This window comes from Leucoraja erinacea, chromosome 27, assembly GCF_028641065.1.
Source record: "Leucoraja erinacea ecotype New England chromosome 27, Leri_hhj_1, whole genome shotgun sequence".
Lineage (NCBI taxonomy): Eukaryota > Metazoa > Chordata > Chondrichthyes > Rajiformes > Rajidae > Leucoraja > Leucoraja erinaceus.
In genome coordinates, this window is record NC_073403.1 from 1,828,657 (window position 1) to 1,846,727 (window position 18,071).

Sequence of the window (18,071 nt, forward strand, 5' to 3'; positions counted from 1 at the left end):
GTACGGGATACTGAGTTGGATGATCAGCCATGATCATATTGAATGGCGGTGCAGGCTCGAAGGGCCGAATGGCCTACTCCTGCACCTAATTTCTATGTTTCTATGTATGTGGAATGAGCTGAGAGAGTTGGGGCAGATGCAATAACAACATTGAAAAGACATTAGGGCAACAAGATGGATAGGAACGTTTCAGAGGGCTATGGGGCAAACGTGAGCAAATGGAACGTTGGGTTGGGCACCTTGTCGAGACATTTTGTCGGGTCATCTTGAAGGGCATAGATGAATTGGGTTGAAGGGCATGTTTCTGGATTGTCTCTCTGACCCCTGCTCTCTGACCCCCCCTGCTCTCTGACCCCCTCTCGCTCTTCCATATAACAATTACAGCACGGAAACAGGCCATCTCGGCCCTACAAGTCCGTGCCGAACAACTTTTTTTTTTCCCTTAGTCCCACCTGCCTGCACTCATACCATAACCCTCCATTCCCTTCTCATCCATATGCCTATCCAATTTATTTTTAAATAATACCCAATGAACCTGCCTCCACCACTTCCACTGGAAGCTCATTCCACACCGCTACCACTCTCTGAGTAAAGCTTTCTGACCCCCCCTCTCTCTGACCCCCCCCCCCCTCTCTCTCTGACCCCCCCCTTGCTCTGACATTTTTAGGTGACTGCCGGTGATTAGGCTGTCACCACATGGTCACCGGGTGTCGCCTGTACGGTCGTGAGTCGTCTCCTCAGTCCCGCAAAGAACCGTAGCGTTTTTCTGATCGCCGCTGGATTATGAAATGTTCAATACATTTCAGCGACCGTGGGTTTGTCGGAGGTTGTCTTCTCCTGTCGTAGGTGCTGTCGACAGCTGTCGTCAGAATGGCGTAGGTGGTCGCTGGCGCTGTCTCCGGTGAATTCCATTGTCGTAGCCCCCGGCAACCGCCTAAAAAAAATCGCCCAAGTGTGGACAGGCCCTTAACTCAGATTGGGAAGAAGGGTTCCCACCCAGAACGTGGCCTATCCATTCCCTCCAGAGACCTGGGTAGCTGACCTCGGTGGCACGGTGGTGCAGCGGTTGAGTTGCTGCCTTACAGCGCTTACAGCGTCGGAGACCCAGGTTCAATCCCGACTACGGGGGTGCTGGAATTTTACCTTCTCCCTGCGACCACTTGGGATTTCTCCGGGAGCTGCAGTTCCCTCCCACACTCCAAAGACATGCAGGTTTGTACGTTAACTGGCTTGGTATAAAAATGTAAATCATCACTAATGTGTAAATGTTCAAAAATGTATATCATCACTAGACTGGATAGACTCGGCTTGTACTCGCTAGAATTTAGAAGATTGAGGGGGGATCTTGTAGAAACTTACAAAATTCTTAAGGGGTTGGACAGGCTAGATGCAGGAAGATTGTTCCCGATGTTGGGGAAGTCCAGGACAAGGGGTCACAGTTTAAAGATAGAGGGGAAATCCTTTTGGACCGAGATGAGGAAAACATTTTTCACACAGAGAGTGGTGAATCTCTGGAATTCTCTGCCACAGAAGGTAGTTGAGGCCACAGTTCATTGGCTATATTTAAGAGGGAGTTAGATGTGGCCCTTGTGGCTAAAGGGATCAGGGGGTATGGAGTGAAGGCAGTTACGGGATACTGAGTTGGATGATCAGCCATGATCGTATTGAATGGCGAATGGTGCAGGCTCGAAGGGCCGAATGGCCTACTCCTGCACCTATTTTGTTAAATTTCGTATGTAATTTATGCGCCTCGTGTTAGCTGTATGTTCTGTTATTCTGCCTGTTTTATGATGTCTTGCTTATTTTTTTTTCTGTACAGCACTTTGGTCAGCTTTGGTTGTTTTTTAAGGTGCTTAACAAATAAAGTTATTATTATTATTATTATTATTTTCTATGTTTCTGTGTGAGGATCGTGTTAATTTGTTGGGGATCGCTGGTCAGTGTGGACTTGATGGGCCTGTGTCCGCTCTCTATCTCTCAAACTAAAACTACTGAGTTACTCCAGCACTTTGCTTTAATACAGTCCTTTGATACAGGGGGAAGCCATCTCAATAATGGCGCGTTTGTTTTCGAGCGTCGGTGGTCTTCATAGTTCTTCCCTTTTTCTCTCCGTAGCTTCAACGGCTGAAGAGATCCTTGTCCTTCAAGACCATCCTCAGGAGCAAGAGTGTGGAAAACTTTTTCCAGCGGACCAACAGCGATGCGAAGTTCCCTCCCGAGATCCTGCCTCCCCCGCCCACTCCCCCACCGACCCCCCCTAGCGCAGTCCTGCCCGTGGACCCGACATCCAACGAGCAGCCCGCGAGGAAGTCCCATCCGGTGGCCATCCCCCTCAAACCAGTAAGAACACACACCTTTCAAGAATTTGTCTTCAAAAAGCCCACATTTTGTGACATCTGCCATCACATGATTGTAGGTATGTTTCATGTTGCAGACTGAACCATCAGTATCATTGGTGTGGCACTAAGCAATAGCCAGGCGTTCCTGGTTGCATGCAACATTGTTAGTCTGCATAGAATAATAATAATAATAATAATAATAATAAGTTTATTTATATAGCACATTTATAGTCAATTTTCATTGACCCCAAAGTGCTTTACATAATTTAAAAATAAGTTCCATACAAAGCATAAAGATGGGTTAACAAAATAATAAAATGCATAAACAGGACACAACATGTAACATAAACATCCACCACAGCATTCATCACTGTGGTGGAAGGCACAAAAAATTTTGGCCGTCCTCCTCCATTCCCCCCCCCAGTGGACTGGACCAGAGTCCAGAGTCCAGTCCAGGATCGGTCTTTCCTCACCGGAGACCGCGGCTTCAAGATTGTGTAGGCCGCAGGCCGGCGGTTGAGATTTAAAGTCCCCGCCGCAGCCAGAAGCACCGTAGACTGCAGGGCCGGCGGTCGAAGCTCCCCTCCAGGGGTGATGGTGAGTCCATGCCGGGCCCGCGGTAGAAGTTATCCGTGGGCCGGCAATGGCGGCTTCTTCTTCCCCCGGGTCCCCCACGAGGGATCCCGGGCTGTAGACGCCGTAGCAGCTGGAACTCTGCAGACCGTGGCTTCAGGCTGCGACTTCCCCGGGCCAGTGAAACGGAGCACTGCAGAATGCTTCTGCAGCTCATCGTTAATGTCACTGGGTAACCAACAATTATTGTGTTCAAGAAGGAACTGCAGATGCTGGAAAATCGAAGGTACACAAAATTGCTGGAGAAACTCAGCGGGTGCGGCAGCATCTATGGAGCGAAGGAAATAGGCAACGTTGCCTATTTCCTTCGCTCCATGCAAAGAGTTGAACAATCTCCACTATATGAAATAGGCAACGTTTCGGGCCGAAACCCGGAAGGGTTTCGGCCCGAAACGTTGCCTATTTCCTTCGCTCCATAGATGCTGCTGCACCCGCTGAGTTTCTCCAGCAATTTTGGTGTACAACCAACAATTACTTACTAGTTAGACCATATTCAATTCAATTCAATTCAATTCAACTTTAATATCATGGCACAATTACAAGTATCAGTACAACGAACTGCAGTTTTGCGTCAGTCCGTAGTAGTTGTACATAAAGAAATTTAAAAAAAATAGGAAGAGAGAAGATACAGAATAATCAGGAAATACAGAATAATTAAACAACGGGGATGGAGAGACTGGAGAAATCTATCGGCGGGACTCCGAGTTCAGCAATGTGATTGTATTGTTGTAGAAGCTTTTCCTCATCCTACTAGTACGTGACCTGAGGCTCCTGTACCGCCTCCCTGATGGGAGGAGGGCAAACAGTCCATGGTTGGGGTGTGAGGGGTCTTTGATGATCTTCCCAGCCCGTCTTAGACACCGTTTTCGGTGGAGGGCATCCATGGCAGGGAGCGGGGCACCGATGATGTACTGCGCGGTTTTCACCACCCGTTGTAGTGCCTTCCTGTCCGCAGCAGTGCAGCTGCTGTACCATACCGTGAAGCAGGTGGTCAGGTTGCTCCCGATGGTGCAGCGGGATATGTTGGTCAGGATCCGGGGGGGCAGGTGGGCTTTCTTGAGCCTCCTCAGGAAGTAAAGGTGCTGCTGTGCCTTTTTGATCAGCTTGGAGGTGTTGAGGGATTCTTCTTGATTGGACTTCTACACCAGCCGTTATCACAAAATTTCATTCACCCTCGACTAAATTTTCTTGTAATTTTCGTCTCATTCTCCCCTTGTGTAAAAAATTGATATATAATTTATTTTGTCACATGAGGAAAAAACATAAATTAACTCATTCACCACAAAATAATTTGATTCACCCTTGGGTGAACCATTCAGCAGTTTAAGAAGCACTGGTCTACATCATTGTGGCCATCGTTCTAGCGTTAGATGGTTGTACATGGTTCTGGATGGCTGTGGATGAGGAAAACTTTTTTCACAGAGAGTGGTGAATCTGTGGAATTCTCTGCCGCAGAAGGTAGTTGAGGCCACAGTTCATTGGCTATATTTAAGAGGGAGTTAGATGTGGCCCTTGTGGCTAAAGGGATCAGGGGGGTATGGAGAGAAGGCAGGTACGGGATACTGAGTTGGATGATCAGCCATGATCATATTGAATGGCGGTGCAGGCTTGAAGGGCCGAATGGCCTCTACTCCTGCACCTATTTTCTATGTTCTATGTTTCTATACTGCCTCACCCGCTGAGTTTCTCCAGCACTTTTGTCTACCTTCGATTTTCCAGCATCTGCAGTTCAATCTCCACTATAGGAAATAGGCAACGTTTCGGGCCGAAACCCTACGGGTTTCAGCCCGAAACGTTGCCTATTTCCTTCGCTCCATAGATGCTGCTGCACCCGCTGAGTTTCTCCAGCATTTTTGTCTACCTTGGATTTTCCAGCATCTGCAGTTCTATCTCCACTATAGGAAATAGGCAACGTTTCGGGCCGAAACCCTACGGGTTTCAGCCCGAAACGTTGCCTATTTCCTTCGCTCCATAGATGCTGCTGCACCCGCTGAGTTTCTCCAGCATTTTTGTCTACCTTCGATTTTTCCAGCATCCGCAGTTCTTTCTTAAACTGAACTGGAAGCATCTTCTGTCTATCCTCTTGATCTCAAGCCCACTTAACCTTCAACAGATTCCGTGGGTCATCTGCCAGCCTTCTGTTTACTCCAAGCCATCCGTGATAAAGGTTTGAATTGCCAGGTAGTTGTGTTCGCTGATGGCATCAAGGCAGGGCTTTGTGTGGACATGGCAGCTGAGAGATCTTACAAGGCACTTGAGATAATCAATAGCATCTGACCTTCAGCTGAAATAATGCAGGCTGCTGGAACCGGAGGCATCTAGAATGTGATGAGCAGGACATTAAAAGAGATACGAGGACTGATTTACAATTCGTATAAATAAAAAAAAAAAACAAGTCCAGGTTGCAACACTACATCCTATTCCACCACTGACTATCTCATGGCTGATGTGTGTTGACCTTGCTTCCACTTTGTGACTTGTTCACTGAAGTTGTACTCCACTGTGGTCCATAGATCGCAGTCTTGAATGTATTCGACGATTCTGCTTCGGCAGCTCTTGTGAGCAAGAGACGTTTTAAAAAGGTTCACCACTCTCTTAGAGTTGCTGCCTTGCAGCGTCAGAGACCCGGGTTCGATCCTGATTGCGGGTGCTGTCTGTACGGAGTTTGTACGTTCTCCCCGCGACCTGCGTGGATTTTCTCCGTGATCTCCGGATTCCTCCCGCACGTACAGGTTTTTAGGTTAATTGGCTCGGTATAAATGCAAATTGTCCCTAGTGTATAACCATATAACAATTACAGCACGGAAACAGGCTATCTCGACCCTTCTAGTCCATGCCGAACGCATAATCTCCCCTAGTCCCATATACCTGCGCTCAGACCATAACCCTCCATTCCCTTCCCATCCATATAACTATCCAATTTATTTTTAAATGATAAAAACGAACCTGCCTCCACCACCTTCACTGGAAGCTCATTCCACACCGCCACCACTCTCTGAGTAAAGAAGTTCCCCCTCATGTTACCCCTAAACTTCAGTCCCTTAATTCTCAAGTCATGTCCCCCTTGTTTGAATCTTCCCTACTCTCAGTGGGAAAAGCTTTTCCACGTCAACTCTGTCTATCCCTCTCATCATTTTAAAAACCTCTATCAATTCCCCCCTTAACCTTCTGCGCTCCAGAGAATAAAGACCTAACTTGTTCAACCTTTCTCTGTAACCCTCTGTAGGATAGTGTTAGTATGGCGCGGACTCGGTGGGCCGAAGGGCCTGTTTCCGCACAGTATCACTAAACTAAACTAAAGTATTCTTTCTCATCCTCATCTTTATTGGCTGACCCTTTATTCCGGATCTGCGCCCCCCTGCAATCCCCCCTAAAAGTGATACATCGAGCAGCTCGGTGGCGCAGCGGTAGAGTTGCTGCCTTGCAGCGTCGGAGACCCTGGTTCGATCCCGACTACGGGCGCTGTCTGAACGGAGTTTGCATGTTCTTCCCGTGACCTCGTGGGTTTTGTCCGAGATCTTTGGTTTCCTCCCACACTCCAAAGACGTGTAGGTTTGTAGGTTAATTGACTTGGTGTATGAGTATATTGTCCCCAGTGTGTGTGTGTGTGTAGGATAGTGTTATTAATTATGTATTTATTATGTAAAAGAATATGTGTGTTATGATTGTGTTTATAATTTGTTTGGTTGTTTTGTTGTTTGTCTTTTCCACAAAAGTCCGCGAGCATTGCCACTTTCATTTCACTGCACATCTCGTATGTGTATGTGACAAATAAACTTGACTTGACTTAATGTCGGGCAGATCAGGCAGCATACCTGATGGTTGAGGTTGGTCAAAAGATAGTCTGATGGGCTTGGATAGAGTGGATGTGGAGAGGATGTTTCTACTAGTGGGAGAGTCTAGGCCTAGAGGTCACAGCCTCAGAATTAAAGGGCGTTCTTTTAGGAAGGAGATGAGGAGAAAACTATTTAGTCAGAGGGTGGTGAATCTGTGGAATTCTTTGCCACAGTAGGCTGCAGTGGCCAAGTCAGTGGATATTTTTAAGGCAGAGATAGATAGATTTTTGATTAGTACGGGTGTTGGGGGTTAAGGGGAGAAGGCAGCAGAATGGGGATAGGAGGGAGAGATAGATCAGGTATGATTGAATGGCTGTGTAGAACTGGATGGGCCGAATGGCCTAATTCTACTCCAATCAATTATGACCTTATGATTTTTTTTTTTTAAATTCTAAAAGTGATTGGGGGTGGGGTGGGGTGGGGGGGGGTGGGGTGGGGGGGGGGGGGGGGGGGGGGGGGGGGGGGGGGGGGGGGGTGGGGGGGGTGGTTGGGGAAAAGAACGGCGTACTCCCATTCTGCAGCCTCTTTGCTTTATCACCATAACTTTTTTGCACACCTTTCCTTCGTTGTTCTTTATCTCTCTACATCATCCTCTATATCTCTCGTCTCCCTTTTCCCGGACCTGCCTGAAGAAGGGTCTCGACCCGAAACGTCCCCCATCGCCCACTCCCCAGGGATACTTCCCGTCCCGCTTTTTGCGTCTATCTATCTTCGGTTTAAACCAGCATCTGCAATTCCTTCCCTGCACGGGTGATAGGTGAGGGGGAGGGGTTGAATGGCAGCCAGGCTGAGTAAGTGACAAAGGCTAGTGATGAAAAAGAGACCAAAAAGAGCATCAGATGGGAGAGACGATGAGTGAAATGCATAGCAACGACGAGGTCTTTAGTATCGTGATACAGTGATTTGGATGAGAATGTACCAGGCATGATTCCACAAATTTCAGATGGCACAGAGTATTATTTATTTTGTTATTTAAGGAGAAAGAACTCAGTTGGCCAGGCAGCATCTGCAGAGGTATATGGACAATGTTTTGGGTCAGCACTCTTCATCACACTAGAGATGGCTATTGATCGGGTATATGGCTATATAGACGGCACGGTGTCGCAGCGGTAGAGTTGCTGCCCTACAGCGAATGCAGCGCCGGAGACCCGGGTTCGATCCCGACTACGGGTGCTGTCTGTACGGAGTTTGCACGTTCTCCCTGTGACCTGCGTGGGTTTTCTCCGAGGTCTTCGGTTTCCTCCCACACACTCCAAAGACGTGCAGGTTTGTAGGTTAATTGGCTCGGTATAAATGTAAAAAATGTCCCTAGTTTGCGGGGATCGCTGGTCGGCGCGGACCCGGTGGGCCGAAGGGCCTGTTTCCGCGCTGTATCGCTAAACTAAACTATCTGAAAAGTCACTTTCCATTCCCGTACGGAACAGGTAGGACGACCATGGTGGGGGAGTTGGGGATGCGGAAGGGAGGGGAGGGGAGGGGAGTGAATGCAGGAGTTAGATGAAACTGCTGGGTTGGAAGCTGTGTCTTGTGTCTCCACTTCTTTTGATGTTTTGTGCTTGCAGGGTATTCGAAGCGCGGTTGGCGATGTAAACTGTGCAAGATCAACGCCCACCCCCAGTGTGGAGAGGACGCTTGCCGGCAACAGTGTGTGGGGAAGCTGGTGAGTGGTGTGTAGAGCTGGGGGGTACACTCGCACCCGACACTGGCGTGAGACACAGGGACGGTCGCTGCACACCGCGGAGCAGCGGGTAGAGCTGCTGCCTCGACCCTGACCCCGACTGCTGTTCCGTGCAGTGTTCCCACATTCTCACCATGACCGTGTTACTTTTCTTCGCTTTCCTCCCACACTCCAAAGACTTTCTTTGTCTTTTTTGCTAAGAGGTACAGCGCGGAAACAGGCCCATCGAGTCCGCGCCGACCCGTACACTAGCACTCTCCTACACACACGAGGGGAAATTTACAAGTGGGCATCTATATAACATATAAGCCGGTTCCTCTCCGGAAACATGTGAGGAAAACGGAGCACAATCCTGTACGTGTTTGGAGAGTGGGAGGAATCCGGAGCACCCGGAGAAAACCCACGCAGGTCACGGGGAGAACATTCCATTACAAACTCCGAGGTGGGAATCGAACCTGTGTCTCCGGCGCTGTGAGGCAGCAACTCAACCGCAGAGGAACTGTGCTGCCCAAGGCATTCAAGAAGGAACTGCAGATGGAACTGCTGGAAAATCGAAGGTACCTTCCTGCCCAAGGCATGTGGGTTTGTAGGTTAATTAGCGTCTGAAAGTGGGATAACATAACGAGTGTGCAGGTGATTGATGGTTGCCGTGGATGGTGAGCCGCAGGGCCTGTTTCCGCCGCTGCATCTCTACACTAAACTAGTTTAACATGTGCCAACAATGAGACACTGACATTCTAACTTGCAGCAGCCCATTTATGCCCCATGACGCAAGCCACGAAGAACTGGCCTCGTTACAAAGACCGACATTGGTTTTTATTTTCCATTGTAACATCTGGAGGGAGGTGCATCTAATTTGTATAAAGATATACACTAGCATAGAGTGCCTATGCAATAAATAATGGGCAGGCACAGTTTTTTTTTGTTTTTTTTTTAATCAAAAATATTAATTCATATATTAAAATAGTATTTGCAATACAATAAAAACAAAACACCACCATAATACAAGATGAACAAATATGCTAAGCAACTGCTAAACAACTATATTGCAATCCTTGTCCAGGATACATTGAAACCCCCTCGGTGCCCAGGGGTTGCGGAACTCCGTCAGGGTGCCCGTAGACAGGGTGTATTCCCATTCTATCTGCACCCGGGCACGGACTTATGCCCGGAAAAGGGGGAGGCAGCCAGCTCGGGTCGAGTCCTCCATCGCTTGGCGCCTTGACTCGCGGATGGCCACCTTGTCCATGGGTGGCACAGCGGTAGAGTTGCTACCTTGCAGCGCCGGAGACCCAGGTTCCATCCCGACATCGGGCGCTGCCTGTACGGAGTTTGCACGTTCTCCCCGTGACCTGCGTGGGTTTTCTCCGAGGTCTTCGGTTTCCTCCCACACTCCAAAGCCCGTACAGGATTGTTGGGTTGGTACACTTGGTATAAGTGTCAATTGTCCCTAGTTTGCGGGGATCGCTGGTCAATGCTGACCCGATGGGCCGAAGGGCCTGTGCCTGCACTGTATCCCTAAACTAAAAATAAATAAATGGTAAATAGTGTAAAATGACTTACTGCACACACACAAGTCTTTTACTGTAACTATTTATTTAGGTAACTGTTTATCACTATGCTGTAGCTGTCCGTGGTCATCACTGGAGCTAGAGAGCGAGCTAGAGGTGGGGACACTACAATTATACTAGAGACAATGGGGAGTGGTTAGTAATACGGGAGGTCACTATGGTTAAAGGAACATGCACTGATCTACAAATAGGAAATTGGAACCGTTTTATTGAAGAAGCACAGAGTGACCGAACTTAAAACTATTCTCTGCCTGGTCAGTGTGATGGATAAACATGGCCATGTCTGATCATCGTATAATCCCATTAAACTTGTCCTCATTGCCCCTCGACCATCCCCGCTACACACTTTGATGACCTGTTGTTGGGTCCTGTGCCCTCAGAGATTTATGTGCCAAGTGTAAAGGATAAATGCAAGCAGTTACTACCTGACATGCTCGTTTAAAGGCAACATAATGGATGTGTCTGGCAGCAGAGTTTCCAGCCAGGGGCATGGGAAATAGAAACGCACTTCACCAGCGACTCTGGGCAGTGAAAGGAAACGAGGGGCTCCAACAGTCCGAGATAGGGTGTCAGAAGGAACCGCAGATGCAAGTTTACACTGAAGTAAGACACAAGATGCTGGAGTAACTCAGTGGGACAGGCAACGTTTCGGGTCGAGACCCTTCTTCAGACTGAGGTCAGGGGAGATACAGAGATAAGGACGTGTAAGGTGTGAAAATGAGACAAAGGGGATGGAGATCAAGCAAAATGTAGAAAAGATGATTGTTAGCTGGGAGAAGGTAACAACACAAAGCAAACAGATAAAAATGTTTAAGGAGGAACTGCAGATGCTGGAAAAATGGAAGGTAGGTCAAAATGCTGGAGAAACTCAGAGGGTGGGGCAGCATCGATGGAGCGAAGGAAAGGGTGACGTTTTGGGTCGACTTCAGATTCAAATAAAATGTAGTCGGAGACATTTCGAAGGGTCTCGACCCGAAACCGCACCCATTCCTTCTATCCAGCGATGCTGCCTTTCCCGCTGAGTTACTGCTTCCATCTTCGGCTTAAACCAGCATCTGCAGTTCCCTCCTATACATGATTAATGAACAAATCTTCCTAATAAAAAGCGGATGACACGAAGCTGGGGGGGCAGTGTTAGCTGTGAGGAGGATGCTAGGAGGCTGCAAGGTGACTTGGATAGGCTGGGTGAGTGGGCAAATGCAGTATAATGTGGATAAATGTGAGGTTATCCACTTTGGTGGCAAAAACAGGAAAGTAGACTATTATCTGAATGGTGGCCGATTAGGAAAAGGGGAGATGCAACGAGCCCTGGGTGTCATGGTACACCAGTCATTGAAAGTAGGCATGCAGGTGCAGCAGGCAGTGAAGAAACGAATGGTATGTTAGCATTCATAGCAAAAGGATTTAAGTATCAGAGCAGGGAGGTTCTACTGCAGTTGTACAGGGTCTTGATGAGACCACACCTGGAGTATTGAGTACAGTTTTAATTCTAATCTGGGGAAAGACATTCTTGCCATAGATGGAGTACAGAGACGGTTCACCAGACTGATTCCTGGGATGTCAGGACTTTCATATGAAGAAAGACTGGATAGACTCGGCTTGTACTCGTTAGAATTTAGAAGATTGAGGGGGGGATCTTATAGAAACTTACAAAATTCTTAAGGGGTTGGACAGGCTAGATGCAGGAAGATTGTTCCCGATGTTGGGGAAGTCCAGGACAAGGGGTCACAGTTTAAGGATAAGGGGGAAATCTTTTATGACTGAAATGGAGAAAAATATTTTTCACACAGAGAGTGGTGAATCTCTGGAACTCTCTGCCACAGAAGATAGTTGAGGCCACAGTTCATTGGCTATATTTAAGAGGGAGTTAGATGTGGCCCTTGTGGCTAAAGGAATCAGGGGGTACGGAGAGAAGGCAGGTACGGGATACTGAGTTGGATGATCAGCCAACTCAGTATCCTGTACCTGCCTTCTCTCCATACCCTCTGAACCCTTTAGTCACAAGGGCCACATCTAACTCCCTCTTAAATATAGCCAATAAACTGGCCTCAACTACCATTCTGTGACAGAGAGTTCCAGAGATTCACCACTCTCTGTGTGAAAAATGTTTTTCTCATCTCGGTCCTAAGTGTATCGCTGCTGGCAAATTCATTTCACTGCACCCTTGACTTTGACTTTGAGAAGGAATGGGTGACGTTTAAGGTCCAGATCCTTCTTCAGATACTCCAGCACTTTGTGACTTGCTCAAGACTCCAACATGTTGCAGTTTATTTGGCCTCTGTAAATTGTCTCTCGTGTGGAGGTGAGTTGGTCGAGTCTGTGGGAATTGGTAACAATATGAAGGGAATTAAATTGGATTAGATTAGTGGCGGATTCGAGTAAATGGGTGGCTGATATTCAGTGTGGAAGTCAAAGGGCCGAAGGGCCTGTTTCCATGCTGTACATCTGTCTATTAAACGCTGGAACTGATAGAATTACTGATTACCTGAATGCTTGATTTCATAGAAACATAGAAAATAGGTGCAGGAGTAGGCCATTCGGCCCTTCGAGCCTGCACCGCCATTCAATATGATCATGGCTGATCATCCAACTCAGTATCCCATACCTGCCTTCTCTCCATACCCCCTGATCCCCTTAGCCACAAGGGCCACATCTAACTCCCTCTTAAATATAGCCAATGAACTGGCCTCAACTACCCTCTGTGGCAGAGAGTTCCAGAGATTCACCACCCTCTGTGTGAAAAAAGTTCTCCTCATCTCGGTTTTAAATGATTTCCCCCTTATCCTTAAGTTGTGGCCCCTTGTCCTGGACTTCCCCAACATCGGGAACAATCTTCCTGCATCTAGCCTGTCCAACCCCTTAAGAATTTTGTAAGTTTCTATAAGATCCCCTCTCAATCTCCTAAATTCTAGAGAGTATAAACCAAGTCTATCCAGTCTTTCTTCATAAAACAGTCCTGACATCCCAGGAATCAGTCTGGTGAACCGTCTCTGCACTCCCTCTATGGCAATAATGTCCTTCCTCAGATTTGGAGACCAAAACTGTACGCAATACTCCAGGTGTGGTCTCACCAAGACCCTGTACAACTGCAGTAGAACCTCTCTGCTCCTATACTCAAATCCTTTTGCAATGAAAGCTAACATACCATTCGCTTTGTTTACTGCCTGCTGCACCTGCATGCCTACCTTCAATGACTGGTGTACCATGACACCCAGGTCTCGCTGCATCTCCCCCTTTCCCAATCGGCCTCCATTTCAATGTGTTAGAAGGAACTGCAGATGCTAGTTTTTGCTGAAGACAGACACAAAATGCTGGAGTAACTCATCCGGTCAGGCAGCATCTGTGGAGAAAGAGAGATGATCACCTGACCGAGACACCACACTTTCAGGGGGAGTTCAGTGTGGGGGGGGCTTTAAGAGCGCTCTCATCATTTTGTCTTGATTAAAGGAGGTGCCGGTCCAGCCGGTCCCAGGAAGACCTGTAGTTGAGAAAGATCTCAACATTCGCTGTCGAGAGGCAATGACCACTTTCCAAGCTAACGTGCGATCTCTTTCCTTGTTGCATGTTGCGACGAGTAGCCGATGGGATTCCGACGGAACTTCAGCTCGCCTCTCCTCATCCACGAGCAGTACGGGGTCGTGAAGGAGGCCATGCCAATGGGTGAGATAAACCTCTCAGTTTGCCGCAAGTCAGGCCGTCTAATTCTGCACGAGATGCGCCGGTGGAGGGGGGTGGGGTGATATCGCTGGTCGACGCAGACTCAGTGGGCAGGAGTGGCCTGTTTGTCTTTTCCCAGCTGTGTCCCTCTGAACTAAACTAAACTAAAAACACTGAAGGCTGATCTGTCGATAATGGACATGACAGCAGTGTCGGGGATGAGAGAGACACAAGTCACCACTGGGACTGAGAACTGATTATTCACTGCGTTGACAACTCATCAAATATGAAAGAACAGTTAGATCGTACAGATCTTGGAAGCTTTTATCAGAGTGTCATCAGATGTAATATCGGTGGGGCTGGATTTCCCCAGGGCCCACGCACGATGGAAATAAATAACCCAGCTATTTTTGTAAAAGCCAGTGTTTCATTTTACCAGCTCTGTTGGGTTTTGTTCATTATTGTGGCATTAAATGAGAAGTTCAGCAGTTTTACAACCTCTGTCTCCCCTGATAGTCAAGTCAGAAACTAATAGACAGATTCGGGGAGTATGGAACGAGCTGCCGGAGGAGGTAGTTGAGGCAGGTGCTATCATAACGTTTTAAGAAACATTTAGACAGGTAGAAACATAGAAAGTAGGTGCAGGAGTAGAGGCCATTCGGCCCTTCGAGCCTGTACTGCTATTCAATATGATCATGGCTGATCATCCAACTCAGTATCCCACCCCTGCCTTCTCTCCACACCCCCTGATCCCTTTAGCCACAAGGGCCACATCTAACTCCCTCTTAAATATAGCCAATGAACTGTGGCCTCAACTACCCTCTGTGGCAGAGAGTTCCACAGATTCACCACTCTCTGTGTGATTTTTTTTTTTCTCATCTCGGTCCTAAAAGACTTCCCTCTTATCCTTAAACTGTGACCCCTTGTTCTGGATTTCCCCAACATCGGGAATAATTTTCCTGCATCTAGCCTGTCCAACCCCCTTAAGAATTTTGTAAGTTTCTATAAGAGCCCACCTCAATCTTCTAAATTCTAGCGAGTACAAGCCGAGACTATCCAGTCTTTCTTCATATGAAAGTCCTGCCATCCCAGGAATCAGTCTGGTGAACCTTCTCTGTACTCCCTCTATGGCAATAATGTCCTTCCTCAGATTTGGAGACCAAAACTGTACGCAATACTCCAGGTGTGGTCTCACCAAGACCCTGTACAACTGCAGTAGAATCTCCCTGCTCCTATACTCAAATCATTTTGCTATGAATGCTAACATACATGGATAGGACAGGTTAGGAGGGATATAGGCCAAATGCAAGCAGGTGGGACTAGTGTAGATGGGACATGCTGGGAAAGCTGGGCCAAAGGGCCTGTTTCCATGCCCCATGACTCTATGATTCCATGACTCTGTTCATGATAGTTAACGCAGGGATCAGAGTTGAGGACAGTAAGTTTAGTTTAGTTTAGAGATACAGCGCAGAAACAGGCCCTTCGGCCCACCGTGTCCACTCCGACCAGCGATCCCCGCACACTAACACTATCCTACACACACGAGGGACAGTTTTCACATTTACCAAGCTGATTTACCTGCAGACCTGTACGCCTTTGGAGTGTGGGAGGAAACTGAAGATCTCGGGGAAAATCCACGCAGTCACGGGGAGAACGTACACACTCTGTACAGACAGCGCCCGTAGTCGGGATGGAACCCGGGTCCCCGGCGCTGTGAGGCAGCAACTCTATCGCTGCGCCCCCCCCCCCCCCCCCCGCCACCATCTCTGTGTGAACTAGTGTAAGAATGAGTGAGAGATAGAGAGAGGCCCCCCTGATTCACACATTATGGGTTTGTAGTTTAATTGGCTTCTGGAATTTCTTCCTAGTGTGTGTAGGATAGACCTAGTGTGCGGGTGATCAGTGGACGGCACGGACTCGATGGGCCGAAGGGCCTGTTTCCATGCTTCATCGCCAAATTACACTAAACTAATGTCAACATATCACCCTCTCCCCCTCTCCCCCCTCTCCCCCTCCCTCTCCCCCTCCCTCTCCCCCTCCCTCTCCCTTCTCCATCTCCCTCTCCCTCTCCCTCTCCCTCTCCATTTCCATCTCCATCTCCATCTCCCACTCCCACTCCCTCCTCCTTTCCCTTTCCCTCTCCCTCTCCCTCTCCCTCTCCCTCTCCTTCCCTCTTCCTCTCTCCCTCTCTCTCGCTACCTCTCGCCCTCTCCCCACCCTCTCTTTCTCTCCCTCTCTCCCTTTCTCTCTCCCCTCTCTCCTCCTCCCTCTCCCCCCCCTCCCTCTCTCTTCTCCCTCTCACTCTCCCCCTCCCCCTCCCTCTCCCTCTCCCCCCTCCCTCTCCCTCTCCCTCTCCTCTCCCTCTCCCTCTCCCTCTCTCCCTCCCTCTCCCTCTCCTCCTCCCCCCCTCTCTCTCCCTCTCCCTCTCCTTCTCCCTCCCTCTCTCTCTCTTGCTCCCCCCCCCTCTCCCCCCCCTCTCCTTACTCCCTCTCTCTCTCCCTCTCCCTCTCCCCTCCCCTCCCCTCCCCTCTCCCCTCTCCCTCTCCCTCTCTCTTTCTCTCTCTCTTTCTCCCCTCTCACTCTCCCTCTATCTCTCTCTCTCTCCCTCTCTCTCCTCCCTCCCCCTCTCTCCCCCTCCCCCCTCTCCCTCTCCCCTCTCCCCTCTCTCTCTATCCCTCTCTCTCTCTGCTCTCTCCCCTCTCCCTCCCCCTCTCTCCCCCTCCCCTCCTCCTCTCCCTCTCCCTCTCTCCCCCTCTCTCCCTCTCCCTCTCTATCTCCCCCTCTCCCTCTCCCTCTCCCTCTCTCTCTCCCTCTCCCCCTCCCTCTCCCTCTCTCCCCCCCTCTCCCCTCTCCCTCTCTCTCTCCCTCTCTCTCTCCCTCCCTCTCTCTCTCTCCCCCGTGTGAAGCCACAAGCAGTAAGGTGGACCCAGTGTATGAAGCTCTCCGATTCGGGACATCTCTCGCTCAGATGAGCAGATCGAGCTTTGGGAGCTTCTCGGAATCTCCAACGAAGCATTTGGTGAGTGTGACACAGAAACATAGAAATTAGGTGCAGGAGTAGAGGCCATTCGGCCCTTCGAGCCTGCACCGCCATTCAATATGATCATGGCTGATCATCCAACTCAGTATCCCGTACCTGCCTTCTCTCCATACCCCCTGATCCCCTTAGCCACAAGGGCCACATCTAACGTCTAGGAGTGCATCACCTGCACGTTCCAAAATCGATTGATAAAGCCCTGCTCCAGGTATTCCTCTGTGGGATATTCCCCATTAGTCTGAAGAAGGGTCTCGACCCAAAACGTCACCCTTTCCTTCTCTCATAGAAACATAGAAACATAGAAAATAGGTGCAGGAGGAGGCCATTCGGCCCTTCGAGCCAGCACCGCCATTCAATGTGATCATGGCTGATTGTCCCCAGTCAATAACCCGTGCCTGCCTTCTCCCCATATCCCTTGACTCCACTAGCCCCTAGCATCCAGTGACTTGGCCTCTCCAGAGATGCTGCCTGTCCCGCTGAGTTCCTCCAGCATTTTATGTCGATTGTTCCGCACGGCTTGGTCGGGCCAGCAGATGCTCAACCACCCCTGGGTCGAATGTGGGAAGGTAGGACTAGTGTAGCTGGGACATTTTTGGCCAGTATGAGCAAGTTGGATCGAAGGGCCTGTTTCCACGCTGTGTTTCCACTAGTGACCGTGTGGGTTTCATCCTGGTGCTCCGGGTTCCTCCCACACCCCAAAGTCGTGCATTTGGAGGTTAATTGGCCTCTGTAAATTTCCACCTTGAGTGGACGAGAAAATAGTGTAAGATAGAACCGGTGTGAACGGTTGATCGATGGGCAGTGTGGACTCAATGGGCCTAAGGGCCTGTTTCCATGCTGTATCTCTAAACTAAACTAAACCCCAGTTGTTCAGTTGAGTTTATTGTCACATGTACCGAGGTACAATGAGCTTTTGTTGCGCGCTAAACCAGTCAGCGGAAAGACAATACATGATTACAATCGAGCTGTTCACAGTGTATAGATGTATAATGTACAGTGGGTGCAGCAGCATCTATGGAGCGAAGGACAAAGGGCCGAAACGTTGGCTATTTCCTTCGCTCCATGCAAAGAGTTGAACAATCTCCACTATAGGAAATAGGGAACGTTTCGGGCCGAAACCCTTCCGGGTTTCGGCCCGAAACGTTGCCTATTTCCTTCGCTCCGTAGATGCTTCGTGAAATTAGATTAGATTGCATTAGATTATTTAATGACCACACAGTCAAGCTGGTGGAATTCAGGTTCAGTACAGGAGGTTATACATAGAAACATGGAAACATAGAAATTAGGTGCAGGAGTAGGCCATTTTGCGTTGCCTATTTC

General features: G+C 48.9%; 1 protein-coding gene across 1 annotated transcript in view; it reads left to right on the top strand.

Annotated features, from left to right (window-relative positions):
- LOC129710083 (SH3 and cysteine-rich domain-containing protein 2-like) overlaps positions 1 to 18,071 on the top strand; it is a 108,949-nt gene that overhangs the window by 68,462 nt on the left and 22,416 nt on the right. Inside the window, exons 2-5 of the mRNA XM_055656797.1 lie at positions 2,116 to 2,416; positions 8,371 to 8,468; positions 13,636 to 13,717; positions 16,621 to 16,733. Of these exons, the coding sequence (XP_055512772.1) occupies positions 2,116 to 2,416; positions 8,371 to 8,468; positions 13,636 to 13,717; positions 16,621 to 16,733 (594 nt within the window). The remainder of the gene's footprint in view (positions 1 to 2,115; positions 2,417 to 8,370; positions 8,469 to 13,635; positions 13,718 to 16,620; positions 16,734 to 18,071) is intronic.